Below are 15,276 nucleotides of genomic sequence, written 5' to 3' on the forward strand. Positions count from 1 at the left end.
ACTCCGAAAGTGGGAGGAGCTTAATTAATTCGTGTATCAATAGGTGTTGCGATGTGGTCAATCAGACGAATAATCCGGCGGCCATCTCAAAGCAAAGTCGAAGTTACGAGCTTCACTTATTTCATATGGATTGATTGGTTTCTTGAGAAACTTTTTACGTCACTTTTGCATCAAACGGAGACGCTTCTCAATTTGAACAGAGCTTTCGAAAATCACCAAGACTAGTATCTAAACACTTCCGGTAGTCGTTTGTGGTCTTATACTTTGGTATTCATGAGTTGCCACTACTGGAATTACCAGAAATTTACTCCGATATCGATATCGTCGTCGATTCAATGTAATCAATACCGGGTGGCGTCCATTGATAAAATGAGATCCTCCTATAATTCTTGGAGTCTGTATCCCTTCACCCTTAATAGTACAACGGCCACCTCTCATCATGTTTCGTTAGAGACGGGAAATTAATATCACGCTCTGCGTCTCGTTTTACCCGCTGAGCTGATCGGCCTTTTCGGTTTATTTTCGAGGACTTAAAATTCGCAGAAGGTGGATCGTACATTCACATGTACAGGTAGATCTACGTGTACGAACTTACGTCGAAGCGAAATTCGTGTGTATCAATTAGGCTTCTGCTAACTGCAGGTGTATTGTTAATTAACGTGTAGCACCGTGCTGGAATAATTCACAGTCTGATGAAGAGTGAAGTAGGTATAATCGTTAAAACACGATGTGTAATACCGTACAGACCAAAAATAATTATCTCGTGGCTGCCAACTTTTAATTCCTCAGCCTTCCGCTTCATCGTGAGTGGATCACTTTGAATCTGGTAGTAATAGACACAACGTACCGGATTTCACAATGCCTCGTAACCTTGTAACTTTGTATAAATCGTTACTGAAGTGTTCGTTGTCTGGTTTGTTTCAGGGGAATCCTTCAGCAGGGAAGGAAAAACTACGAAGAAGCCATTCTCAGCTATCAGCGGGCAATCCACTTCAGGCCGTCGTTGGCACGTGAGTAAATTTCATCATAACCCCTAACTTTACCCTTATGAATATCTGCGATCAACCTTATAAGGGAATACCTTAAAATATCGTTACAGTCTCTGTATCGAGCGCAAACCTAACACAGAGTTCATATTTTTCACGGTATTTTTAGGTCAGAAAGAATTATTCGCCATTCACCAAATTCATCCTTCACCACGTCCTGTACCGAGTTTCTTGCAACATCTTTGTCCGAACAATGTATTTACATTTCGCCAACAAGTGATAGCTTCGCAATTTTAAGATACAAGCTATGTATAGGCACGAGTGGTCAGCATCGCGTGATGGGGAATATCCGTATTTCCGGACACGACGCCGTGCTGACAGTTATAGACTTACAGATGTAATTTAGCCGGGGAATTCGGAGGGCGAGACGCGTCTGTCCGAATGTCCATTCAAGTCTGCCTTTCCTCACCCGGCTCTAAGACCCGATTTCTCGTCTCTGAAAATATTTGGTTGAGAGACATTCGGTCGGATGACTGGAAAATTCTGGATGCACGTACCGAGTGTTGCCGGAAAAAAGTACCACAAGTCGAGATATTTCGTTCGCTACTCCGGTCACTAGGTTTTCCATCAAAATTTCGAACGCCGTGATCAGTTTGTGGATCTCACCCCAAAAGTCAGTATGGAAAATATAACGATTCGTAAAAATTTCCGTCAAGTCTCCCCAGAGATTTAAGGACAACTACCAAAGACCATGAATCGAAAACAGATTGGAAATATCGTTGTTTCTCATTTTTGTAGGTGGGTCGAATGTCTTGTACAATCTGTACATCATAACCAAGCGATAAACGAGTTCACTCTTCTGAATATATACGAGGATAAAGTGGAAATGTCAACTTGGTACGCCCTGTACGTGTACGAAAAGACTCGCACCCATGCGGAGAGGGAGCTAAGGTTGGTTGAGTAACCCGATGGCGTGGACGGCTTGGCTCTTGAGGTGGTCTTCGCCGCATAATGCGGCGACTGACCCTTGACCCCGTTCCTCGCGTTAGGTACCCACTTCGCTCAGGAAATAGCGCTAAAGTCCTGGAGCGTAAATTCTTTCCTTACACGAGTGTTGGCCATCCACCTTATAGGTACCGAGACTAAAAACGATTCGCTATTTTTACCTGCTACTAGCTTCACTAACTTCGTCCCAACTCTTCGAATTCACGAGTACTTCAGGCACTTTTGCTGGGTTCCACCTACGGTCGTTGAATTGATTTAAGCACGAAGCCCATGAATTTTTATGCACACGAAAAACTCGGTGAAAATATATATAATTTTTCCCCCTAGTTCTCTGATCAAAGAGGATCTAGTCACTCAGGACTTTTGACTATGTACGTGATTTTTTCCGGGATTTCAAAGCTCGTCGCCGTCAGTTTCGATCGGAGCTTTCGCTCCCTGCAGGGCGATGACGGAAAGCTACATGTAGAGTTCAGCAACGTTTCGAATTTGATAGATTCTCCGAATGCAGCGACGGATGGTTGCGGTGCTTTTAACTTCCCGTAAATTCACTGGACTCCTACGGCCAGTGCGAAATTATATTGCTAAACTGTTGGGAATGATGAGCTGACATATTTGGAGCGGAAACTGTCACCCGATTTCGTAAATCACGTCTGTCGTTCCCTCGTCAGCTTTTGCGAATTTACTTGTCTCGAATCGACGATCGAATTTCGGAACAAAAATAACGTAAATGAACATCGCAGTTAATTCATCGGCCAAATTTTTATCCCCTCCAGCACGCAGTTCAGGGATAAGTAAGCCCTGTACGAGTTACAAGGGTCGTCAAAGTGCGACACGGTTACTATTCAGACTCCACGGGAGTAGACTCAATTAAAGCAAACCCTCCGAAACAAACAGACAGGCTCAAGTTTGAAGTCTGCATAAGGCTGCTTTTCGCCTGGAAAAGGCTCGCGACGAGACGAGAATACAACCTTGATACAGCATGAAAATTTCCAAGGCGGTCGACGGACTTCGCCATTCGAACGCGGCTATGGCTGTGCTAAGTTTGTTACACCGCCAAAGTTTAACTTGGTAAATACGTGGAGGCGTGAATTTGGCCGAGTTCGAGGCAGGGATTCGTTAGAGTTTATACCGGTTTTGGTTTCCGCCGAACCCGTATCCCGTTCACGGAGAAATTGAGGAGAAAATAGTCAAATGGAACTTTGACAGTTTCGTTTTTGTTATAAAAATATTTAGAAAGATCACGTTCTTGAAATATTTATTTTTTATTGTTTGATCAATCAGCTTGTGGGCTTGATTCAACTGCGAAATGAATACACGATAAATTGACTTAGACGAGTGGTTAAATTGTTTCAATTATAAATGTTATCAGAACTCTTTATCTCGTGTAGAAAATTTCAACGGAATTTATGTACGATCAGTAAATTCTTGACTCTAATTTTTCAGAACTGGATCAAAGACACGGTTTCGCTATTAACAAATTAAACTAATGTCATAATGATATATTTATAAAGTTGTTAAATTAACCGAAGTTTCGCAGTTTAGCCTTGCAATTCTACAATTAATTTTTTTGTAATTGTATCGATCAAATTCAAACCTCTCCGTTGTCTTCAGCGATTCCTCTCGAACCGTTGTCTCATCTTTATTTGGTCTAGCTTATACGTTGACTGGATTTCAAACAGATACCAAGAATTCCTTTGAAAAATTAACTGATACACGAAGAGAAAAAGGTGAACACGCGGTTTATCCTTGGCGAGATAGTAATTTTGGCTATTTGAAATAGTTAAGATAAACCTCTTTTGAAGCGTAGACTTTACTGTGACTAAAATTTACAAGCTAGACTTGTAATTCCTACAACCGTCAGGCCACAAATCAACCTACTAGCAACAAATGGTAATCTTACGCAAAAATCTAGTTAAAGATTGTGCATCTTTTCTCTCGCTCCATACCGGAAGGTGCAGTTTCTTTACCCTAGTTTTTTATTCTTCCATCGAAATAGACGAGGAGCACTGACGTCGAATATATTCAAGCACGCGTAACCACGACAATAATTGTCAAGTTAAACTATCATCCGGGATTCGTAGCGCGGCTTAGGGATGCCATAATGGCAACGATCTGCCGGCTCTGCATATTCAATTATCAATGACCACTGTTCACGCGTATTCGGTTATATATACTTCCACCGATCGATCGGCAAACAGGTATTTGTGGTCCTGGTGGTCGTATGGATGTTTGGGCACGTGGGGATTTCCATCAGGGATGAATCTCCCCTAATATCGCTCCGACTTTTGCGAGATATTTAAAACAATCGAGAACAAAAGACGGCCGTTGAATTGATTCCGATTACCCGGCAATCCCTATATCTGTAACCCTCGCGGGCTGCTGCGGCGACCGATAAACAAATTGGCCGCCTCTCGTGATGTGCTATTCAATCCCCCCTCTCGTTTCGCATACCGCTCACAATTTCCAGGACGAGTTATTCCCGCATCCTGATGTATATCACTCACCCGATATATCAACAGGAATCTGCGAAATCGCCGAATGGATTTGTCGAGAACTCTTAGTTGGAAATACTGATGCTCGAATTCAATTTTCTTACGCTGCATCGCAGTTTCACCGTTGGAAATTTTTTAAATGACCGTTTAATACGGTAATCTTCTCGGTATTTTTGAATACCGACAATTTTTTTTCCACGTACTGAATATTGGCGCAATTTTTGCATTCAAGGCAGATGAAATACGTTAATCAAAGAGCAATCACCGAAATTCTGTATAGGAGTTGATTTTTTATACCACTCGAGAGCTCGGGAATTGAGTCGAATTAGACGAAACGTATATGATGCACGTGTGTGCCGGGTGAAATTGATTAGTAATTGTAATTGGAATACACTTGTGTATAACAAGTGCTCAATCAGCCAGACCAATTTCGGAAGTTTGAGATGTTGATTACAGGTCGAATGCTACGTAGCGTGGCTAACATCGATTCCGATTCTTATCACGGCCCACTAACGAGCGAATATTCTTATGAAACTTTCGTCGTTTCGAAACATTCCCGGCACGTGAAATCATCGCAGGTACCAGAATTATTTTTCAATCATTTTTACCAGAAGTCAAACTTGCTGGAATATCGATGTGGAAAATTCGCTTTGTACCGATGATATATTTACATACTTATATCGGACGAGAATGTTTCTTTAAAATCGTTTCCAAGTAATCGCCACAACTCGCAAAATTTTCATACCGGAATAAAAAATACGTAGGATCAAAATTAGTTTAGTGACATCATGTAGCGGAATTGAGGTAATAACTAAAAAAAAAATTCTCCCTGCGCATCAAGCTGCTTACGATACTCGCATCATATTCACATCACACTATGATGTGGAAGTTTTCGGAAAGGCTAAAGAACCGAAGCAGGTATCGCATTTCATTCGAGGACACTCGCATTTTATCGACACGAAGCGGAAAATTGAACCTTCCATCGATTTCGGTTGAAATTTCGCGAGAATCCTGTCGGCTTGAGCCGAAAATTAAACAGGATACTGCCGACCGAATGGTCCGCTCTCCATACGCGTCAAAATACGTGCCAACATCGCCGTGTGAAAGATAATCTTTCCAGTCCCTCACCCAGGCCGCTTTGTTCTTGTAGGTACATGTATATATATATAAATACACACACACACACATATATATATATGTATATATATATACACTATTTATGGGCGTGGGTACAGCGATATGCGGGTGAATACCGAAGCGCGTTCCGCAGGTTCGGCGGTGCGTCGGATTTTCGGAGCTGAATCGTTGAAAAATGTCATGAGAAAATAAACCCCCGACGGTTGAAAGAGATTGCAGGCAGCAGCGACGGGCAAAATGCCATTTCCACGCTCCATCGACCACGAAAGGCTCTCCTCTGGTTGACTGGCTGACTGCTGACTGGTTCGTTGGTTGCAGGGTGGATGCTGCACGCACAGGGAAATCCTCGAGCCAAAACCAACCCCAACCTCCGGACTTGCAATTCGATTCTTCGACAATTAGGCTTTGCTATACAGGTATAAAGTCAGCGTGCGGATGAACCGCGAATTACGAATTGAGAGAAATTTCTAGTCGTGTAGGTTGTTGTACGATCTTTGGTTGTTTTTAATTTTTTTTACCATAACCGAGAAATACGATTTAGCCGGATGCGAAATGAGAATTAGTTTTGTTACTCTAACCAGGAAAGCTAACATGATCATAGTATTTATATTTTGTGTTTTCTTGACGATAAATTGATACTTGACTTGTGGAACTGGAAAATGTGGATAATACAAAAAAAAAAAAACAGATTACACGGTGCAATAACCACCATATTTAATATTTTCAATTATAATCACACTAAACAGGTACTTGTGGTATAATTTTCAGTAACTCTAACGATATTTGTTTAATTTAGTTAATTTCGTTACTTACACGTTACTCACTTTACTGGAATGTTTTACTTATAACTGTACGAAATCAAATATATCCTGGTGTAATAACACTTACGTCCTATTTTTAGTCAGTTCACCTGATGGTCTACTTTCAAAAATCATTTATCGGCATCAAAATTGTAGCCTCAAATTTTTGACAGCTCCACTGCAGACTCAAAGAAGTGAAACAATTATCTGTACATTTCGTGCTCGTGACAAGAATAAATATTTTCACCCACTAACACATAAAATATTGAAATACTCAGCCATTGTATAACGCCATGATTACGAATGAAACATTAATCAGTACTTCAATGTATTTCGGTCCCGCCGTTGAATATAGTTGCTCTGAAAATTTTATGGGATACCCAATTATGCAATATTCGAAACGGCTATCTGCGTCCACGTATACGCGCACATATGTACGTACATACAGCTGCCTGGGTTCAGGTTTCATACAGGTCAATATATTAACTGAAATTGAACTCGACCAGCCCTCGCGTATAACAAATTCTCCCTAGCAGCCCTAAAATTTTTATTTACGAGCGCAGTATCGGGGCTGGCTTCCCATCACGTAACCCAGGTATATATAATCTACCCTCGAAGATATTGTTCGTTCCCGACTCGTTTATTGGTAAGTTAGAAGCCGCAGAATCCCGAAGTACCGTATTTTCATCCGGTACGTTGGATATTTTGGTCAGGATAGTGTCTAGATACAACGATTATGCACAATCACGCTGATTACCGCGTTGATGAACAGAATATAGAGTTTTAGAACCAAACTTAAACGATAACAGGATTCAGTGGAATTACCGTGAAATAGACTGTCAAAAAAGTTGGAACGGTTGCCGAAGGAACAATTTTTATGTTCGGATATTAAGTGGCTACAGACGTTTAGGTATATTGAATTCTGAATTCTAACTGCACAACAAGCCGTCTTTGAAATCGTTTCACCTAACAATAAGACTTAATATAAGTATACAACATATACAGCATAATTCTATCGTCGCCCTAATAAACTGTTCCGAATAATTCGGCCATTGTGGTATGTAACGAATACATCGACGAAATAATTCATCAACAGTCCCGTTTGACGTAAACTAAATTTTGAATATTTTCTCCCCTATATATTTGCGCTCACCATAAACACGATTACCCGATCCGCGTTCGGCACATAAATATATGTCAGGAACGAATCTCCTGAATATACCTACACGAAAAACGGACGATGATCGGTATTTCCGGTGGCGGCGCAGCTTCGAGGCATTTATTTATTTATTTTTTCAATTTTTTTCTCACCAACCCGCAGCGGTACCAGCTTCAAATTTTCCCGGCAGCTCCATTTTCGACCAACCCCAAACCGGGCAGTACATCGGCACTCGGGATGCCGAAAGCCTACCGGATCGATAAGGGCAGTCGGGGGATCGTCGATTGTGCAGGGTCATGCCCACCCACGTACTTCCACCCCTTTTCATCCCCTGGAATGAACGAACGCGCGTTCGCCCGTCGGAGTTTGGCCTGCGGCAGCCATCCGCAAATTGGCGGCCGATCCCGCCGCTAATTGGTGGAATGAAGCGGTGGTATTTTAAAAGCTAGATGTGCTAAATCACGGCCTTCCTGACCGGCGGAGAACGAAGGCAAGGGGTGTCCTCAAAAACGTCGACGGGCTTATTGAGGCAATTTCGAAGGGGGATGACGGGGGTGAGAAATCGGTGTAAGGGGGTAGGAGGAGGGCTGACGGCACTCGAGTGGTCTCCGTAAGAGTCTGGAAACTTTCCACGTATAACCATATAGTATATACTTCAGTTTCGATATTGAAAAATGGGACACAGACTGCGCAGCTTGCCCGGCACTCGATGGTCGAGAGTCGAGCCGCAATTTAGGACTTGCGATTTAAGTTATTATAGACACATAGGTAATACAGGTATATACATACATACGAGGGAAAATTGAACGCGGTCTTCCCCTGATTAATTTCCGCGTTTTGTTTGTTTCCCCCTCACTTCACCCACACAGGGTGAAAAGTCGTCCTGTTCCAAACGCGCCGCCGCATCAAGGCCAGCCCCCCCCCCCCCCCCCCCCCCCCCCACTCCCATCCAAGCGGTTTTGCGCGGGTTTGTGTGGATAGAATGTGACGTGTAACTGTTTATACATGTATATGTATTTCACTTTCAACTTTAATTTCCGAATCCCTTTCTATCTCTCTTTCTCTCGCTTTCGACGGTTTTCGACAGGGGTTTTGATGCTCGATTTAAAAATGATTTACTATTTAATTTAAACGGATTGCACATTCATTATTATTCTTGGAATTTTCTGATGGGCCGCGAAATCACCCCCGGTCATCACTCCTTTATCCTTCAAAAGTTTCGGCCTCTTTTTACTTGCAGCATTTTTTCTTCCCATTCACTTTCTGAAGCTGTTTTCATTCTTTTTTTCTTTTTTTTTTTTCATTCACTTTTCTTTTCTTTCTTAAATTTGAAAGTTAACGGATCTGAATATTTATGACTTTCACCCGGATCCATGCCTCAACTTTTTAATATAAATTAACCCTCTTTGGTTAAACTGATTTTTTTTTTTTTTTTGCTTTGGAACCAGCTCTCGAGGATTGTATACACCGAATCGAGCACGAAAATTTCCAACGTTAAACAGCAGACCGTTAATACCGGTCACGGAAAGTGAGACGCTCCAACCCTCTTATTATACGAGCAAAAAGTCAACACCTTTCATAACCTTCTTTTTGTCAACCTTCTCAATGCGCGTTCATCCCTACCCCCCTAATTCGCTTTCTTCCCTTGGCGGGACCCCGAAGGATAGCGAAGGGTTGGGACAGCTAGAAGCTCCGAGAGTATTTTGCTAAAAGTAGAACAGAGGGACGCGAGGAGCGGAAACTGCTGTTTGATCTCAGAGCCAGCCAAGTTGGCAAGACGTGGCTCTGTTTGCTTCCTAATTACCGGGAAAGCCAACTCGCGTGACTCGCCTGCCATCCGCTGGAAGATGCGGGGGAAACCCGGCGAACCTCGTCCGCGCTAACTCACCTCACCGACTTAAGATTCCGCCCCGTCTACCGGGGGTGAATTGTCAGCCTTGCAATTCCCTCGGATATGGGTTATAGGCACAGCCAGCTGGACTTCGCTTGGTTAGCTACTTCCTAAGCTCGCAATATCCACTCGAGATACCTCAGCTCTTCCGGCTGATTAAGGAGCCGAGTGAAAGAGGGCGAAAGTAGAAAAGAAACTTGATAAGCCGCTTGTGCCAAATTCCCAGAATCCATCGAACCTCGACGGTCAGAGATCACCTCGTGCGTTCGAGCTTATCGATCTACAAAGGTACGATTTCGCATTCAATATGTTAAATATGTGGTGCAAGGATTTCGACGAGGAGGCTGCAGGTACAAACGACATCTGGAAGGGGTTGCGAATCGGGAATTATTCTTCCCGACGAAGTCGCGTTAAAAGGCAACTGATCGCGGTGATAATGGGTGCGAAGAGTCGATTTCCGCCTCGAGTTGAGGAAGAGGGGGGAGGTGGAACGGAGAAAAACGGTCGAATGGACAGAGTGAGGAACGGGGGGAAGGGTTGAAGCGATTTATCATCGCTGGGCTCGCGGCGATAACTCGAATCGACTCACTATTACGGGTTCGTGTTTTCTCTGCGTCGAAAGGTATACCGTAGGTACTCTATACCCGTTTACAATTTATCTGTGAGAGTAATAAATAAAAATAGATACATAAATTGCTGCCGCAGAATCGCGCGGCTCTTTATTTCCATCAAAACCGATCCCGAAGTAATACGCGACGTAATATCCGTAGACTTCTGACGATCCTTTGATCCGATAAAGAGGGTCCTCTGTACAGACGGAAACAGCACGCGGTGTATACCCTCCATGTTTATTTTATGTATGCGACTTTTATACAGAATGGTAAAAGAAATTGATCGTCCTACCCGTCGTAACTGTATACGAGGTATAGATCAGCCGCGTGGATCAGCTCGATGATGTAAAGATCCGCGCCGTATCGGTTCCAGCTTCACTGTCAGTCTGAGATTTCTTTTCATTTCGCGAGCTTCTTTTTCCTATCGAAATCAAGGCGAACGATGGAATTTCTTGCGGGAACCGAATCTTCGCAATAAATACCGCAAACCCGAACGATTTGTATCCCGTATCTTGTATGTTTGTCTCAGTCGCTTTTAGTCCAATATTTTACTCCGGCCCCGCAATGCGCCGCGCGTTTCATTTCGCGTGAGTTTGACTCGTGCCAAGCAGTCAGACGTTGAAAAATCCTCATTGCCGTGATTCCCTTCCTTTTTTTTTTTTTTTTTTGTACGAGGAAATAATTTCAAACATATTTGCACAGTCGTCTCTTCGATTTGTTTGACGATTCGTTGAATCGTTTTATTTTTCTGCACCGTCCATTTTCCTTTTTCCAGTTGACTTGAAAAATTGTTTATAGACATCTTACACCGCTGCCTATACTCGGGATAAACATGCGGAATATATGTATTATATCACCGAATCGAAGTGGATATGCACTCTAGAATTAATCTTTTGGAATATTGGATGGCTCGGCTGAATTCGTTCGGTAAGAATATAAGCGGCGTTATCAGTCATGTGATAAAGCTAAATCATCCGTTGCGAAAACTCTTGGAAGTCTCGACCCTCTGCAATGTTATAGCCGTCTGTATGAATTTTGCAATTCTGCACAAATTGAAAACAAAAAACGCGAGTTTCTCACTCGCGATCAGCTTATACGCACGAATTTAATAAACTTCATTCGTATCTGATAATCCAGTTGACCTGCATAAGAAGAAACGAAATAATTTGGTTTTCTTTCGATCCAAATGAAATTTTCAATCAGTTGTATAACCAAACTAATATAATCCTCAATTATTTGCAAGCGTGTTACGGGATCGATTTATCATGAAACGACGGTTACAAACAGATTTCTTTCACCGCCAGTAATTCCAATTGTCTATGTACCCGTAATTCAAAGTCATTCGTTTAAAATACTCATACCGTTATCACGCACCTTTTGCTTTCTCCAGGTCACTCTGACAAGGCCGGTAACAATTAGCCAAATTTTGAATTCAAGGATCCAGGAAGCGCGTACGCGTAATTCCGATGCGGAGAGTCACGAAAGTTGGTTATGCGAAGAGCGTGTCTACTTTCGGCATGCCTAATTTATTATAGAGGCTGTTATCTGCCTTTCCACGCCAGCACTCCCTGCTTTTTAATAACACACGAGAATTCCTCTCTTCTGCTCCCTCGTTCGCTTGCCGTTTCTCCTCTCGGATTTCCCCCGGCTATCTCGTTCATTCTCTCGCTTCTGCTCGTCATTACTAAACTCTCTCTCTCTTCCCCCCCCCCCTCCCCCCTCTCTCTCTCTCTATCTTTCTCTTACTCTCCTATTATTTGGGATAATCATTTTTGGTAAATTTTTTCCTATATTTATTTTGTGAATTTTTGAATTTCGTGAATTATGGACTTACTTGATTCCACCTAAGGGACACTGTCTCGTGGTAACAAAATTCTATTCTATTTTCTCTCTCTCTCTCTATCTCTCTTTTCCCCCATATATGTTTTTGTTACCTTTATTATATTCACACATATGCACGTCAGTGAAATTCCATGCAGATTGTTTTCGTACCGCGTTGCAGCAGCGTATTAAACTTAAGATTCCTAGAGTCGTTGCTCTTTGTTCGTTACGGATCAATCAGCTTTATCAAATTAATATATTTGTGGAATAATTTTTCTAAACAAAAGAAAGATAATACTAAAATCGTAAAAATCAACTTGTTATAGATATCGATTATTGACTTGAAATCAGAACTAACAGCACAATCAGAAACTAGAACTCGTTCAGAAAACTTCAATTCAATGAATCATTGATTTATTACATGGTATTATTATATGGTTTAACAGAGAAAATCACCAGCCACACACTAAACAGAATTATTTTCCTGCGAACGTTACCTGCGATACTCGGATTCCCTTTCTGCAGCGGGGCAAGAGTGAGAAAGTGGGTTTTCAGTGGGGAGGGGGGAGACTGGGGTGAAAAAAACACGAATCTGGAAAATCGTGAATTGAACTGAAAACGCATCTTTCGAATTGATGAGAAAACGTGAGGATTGCGTTGCGAAGTGCGATAAGAAACGGGAAAAGATTTTTTCAACGACACTCACAATCAGAAGAATTGAGTGATAAAAAAAAGAAAAAAGAAAAGTTATCCGATAATTCAGTGTAATGACCTGCCATTAAGCTGCACTCCGGGTGGTTACATTCGACAATTCATCAGCTGAGCGAGAGGAGAGGAACGTTTATCACGATTTGCACACTTTTGCCGTTTTCACACACCACGTTACACGCGGAGAGTTTTGTGGCGAAGCGGTGCCTCTCGGAAATAACCATAATCCAAAGATTTTTGCCCTTCTCTTTCGACGCGATATACTGGATGGGGAAAAAACCCCCCCTTGTATAACTGATTGCACGAAATGAATTCGATGCAGGGATTGATAAGAAGTTGTGATAAAAAATGTTGGGGAAAGGCTTGACGATTAATCAGAGCGAGAAGGAAGTTTATTTTAAACATAGAATAACGACGGCAATCAACAACAGTGAAATTGAAGCGAGACGCAGCCGGGGTCGAAACACAACCCTTAATCAACCACTCCTAGGGACATTTTCCTCGTGTCTGCTGCTCGGGGCGAGTGAAATTCTTTCGTGCAGATCTAGTTTCCGATCGTGGGTGAGCCAGGCTGCGAAGGCAGAAGGTAGGAGAAATAAAAAATGGTCACCCTCGAGCCTGCGGGCCTGTCTAGAGCCCCTCGTTCGAAATTTAACTCTCTTCGCGGGGTGAGTTCGCCACCTGGAGCGCTCGTAAAAGCGAAGAAATACGCCCGCCTCGTTCTCTCGATATTTCCGTCTTTCCGGTGTCTGGCAAATCAACTCGAGTTTGACGTGTACGTTGCAGGGATTGTTTTGAAGAACCTTTACAAGCCGCGGTGTATTTCCGATACAAGCCGATTGCGCCGCGTTCCATAAAACGCAGTTTTGAGGTCGGGACAGTCTCAGCGAGAATTTCACTCGCGGCTTCGCCCATTATTTCCGGCTTAGAGCTTTTTAAATCGGGAAACAGTCAAGTGTTACGTCCTGGGTTATCTTTACGCCTGGCGTGTTTCCGCTTTACGCCTCTGGTCGACGGTTATAACGGCGGCCGTATCATTCCGCGTATGAATTTATTATCGTTGTCATTCGTTCCGTCTAGCTGCACCCCGCAATCCCTCTAAACAGCAGTTCTCCGGCTCAACCCGAGTGGTCGAACCGCCGTCTATAATCCACTCGGTAAGCCGTCGATGAAATCTACTCAAGTTCCTCAGGCCAATTATCTGCCTTGCTGAAAGGGTTCATGTGCCGATGAATTATTGAGAGGAGGCGCTAATTTCCGTCTTTACTGCCGGATGAATATGTGTATTATTATACCTGTCAGATATCGGAAATTGTATAAACAAAGCCAGAACTAGGGCCAAAATTCACGGTTTCTTATTCAAGGCAAGATTTCGTAAAAACAATTCACTTTTGGATCGAACAGTTTCCTTGAAAATTGATTAATTTTTCTTCTGCTATCCTCACGAAGAGCCTTCTTCCCGACAAACCAGACAAATTTCTCAATGCAGCAGAATCACTGGAATTGCAGACCATTTTTGCAGGCGAATTTATGTTTTTCACCGGGTGAAAACCGCGAGTATATATCGGTTTGGATTGGAGAACAGGATGTCCTTGCAGGCTGGTACATTCCGCACGGCAACCGTTAATTTGCAAGTGTTCCTCGCCTCGGGCAAAATAATAAAAAATGCGAAAGAAATAAAGAAAGAAAGGAGGAAAAAAAGAAACACTACCCTGCTTTCGCTGGCTGCAATTATTGGTATTCGTGGGCGCCTGCTATATAACGCCATGGAACGAATTCCGTGCATCCGGTGCGGCAAGACGAGGCGACTTATATTTTCCACGTCACGAATACAGCATTTTTCCAATATTATACATCGTAATAATGTACGATGTTTTACTTGTAAGTTTCGAGTGTAATTTAGACAGGCGTCGTCAAAAAATTCATTCTATCGATCAACGTTGAAACGATTGTTTTGAAATGAAAAGCACGAGAGTGAAAAGTTTTAGTGTGGTCTAGCTCTGAATATGGACTCGAGCGAAACCTTGCCCATCTTTTTTTGACCACATCCAAAATATAATAATACCGGCCAATGAAATAATTCGCGATTTTAAAATCGATCGTAGCCAGTACAGAAAAATTCTCTTCTTTTCACTTTTTTCCGACAATCAATTGTCTCTGGGACGTAAAAATTTATCTGGTACTTTTGAAAGCTCAAATCGTATCTTTGGAAACTTCGTGCGATCGTATTTTATCAGAGGTAAAATCCAACGGTCATTCGTTCATAGACCGTGAGTAAAAATAATACGGCCAAATCACTCTGACCCACCCCTAATCGTCAAACGGCCCACTCACCCGACACTCCGGTGACTTTGTCAATTACAGAAGCGTACGTGAACCTCGGAGCAGCCTTGATCTCCGCTGGCAGAGGTACGGAGGCTGCGGCGATCCTGAGGACGGGAGCTTCCCTGGATGGTTCAGGGCTGAAGGACCGAAGAGCGCACGAGGCGGCGCGGGTTCAAGCCCTGCTTCAGCTGGGGGCCCTCTACGGGGACCAGGGCCGTCTTCAAAGGGCGCTGGCCGCCTACCGAGAGGCGCTGCACGCTCTGCCGGAACACTATCCGCCCCAGGTGAGTATCAATTGAGCGAAACTAAGCCGAGGGCCGGTGAAAAGCCGGCGGATCAGC

General features: G+C 43.0%; 1 protein-coding gene across 1 annotated transcript in view; it reads left to right on the forward strand.

Annotated features, from left to right (window-relative positions):
- Window positions 1–15,276, forward strand: part of LOC124300184 (protein O-mannosyl-transferase TMTC2) — a 168,218-nt gene that overhangs the window by 122,260 nt on the left and 30,682 nt on the right. The window contains exons 6-7 of the mRNA XM_046753954.1: window positions 925–1,010; window positions 14,975–15,219. Coding sequence (XP_046609910.1) covers window positions 925–1,010; window positions 14,975–15,219 — 331 coding nt within the window. The remainder of the gene's footprint in view (window positions 1–924; window positions 1,011–14,974; window positions 15,220–15,276) is intronic.

The sequence above is a fragment of the Neodiprion virginianus genome, chromosome 3 (genome assembly GCF_021901495.1).
Source record: "Neodiprion virginianus isolate iyNeoVirg1 chromosome 3, iyNeoVirg1.1, whole genome shotgun sequence".
NCBI classification, from domain to species: domain Eukaryota; kingdom Metazoa; phylum Arthropoda; class Insecta; order Hymenoptera; family Diprionidae; genus Neodiprion; species Neodiprion virginianus.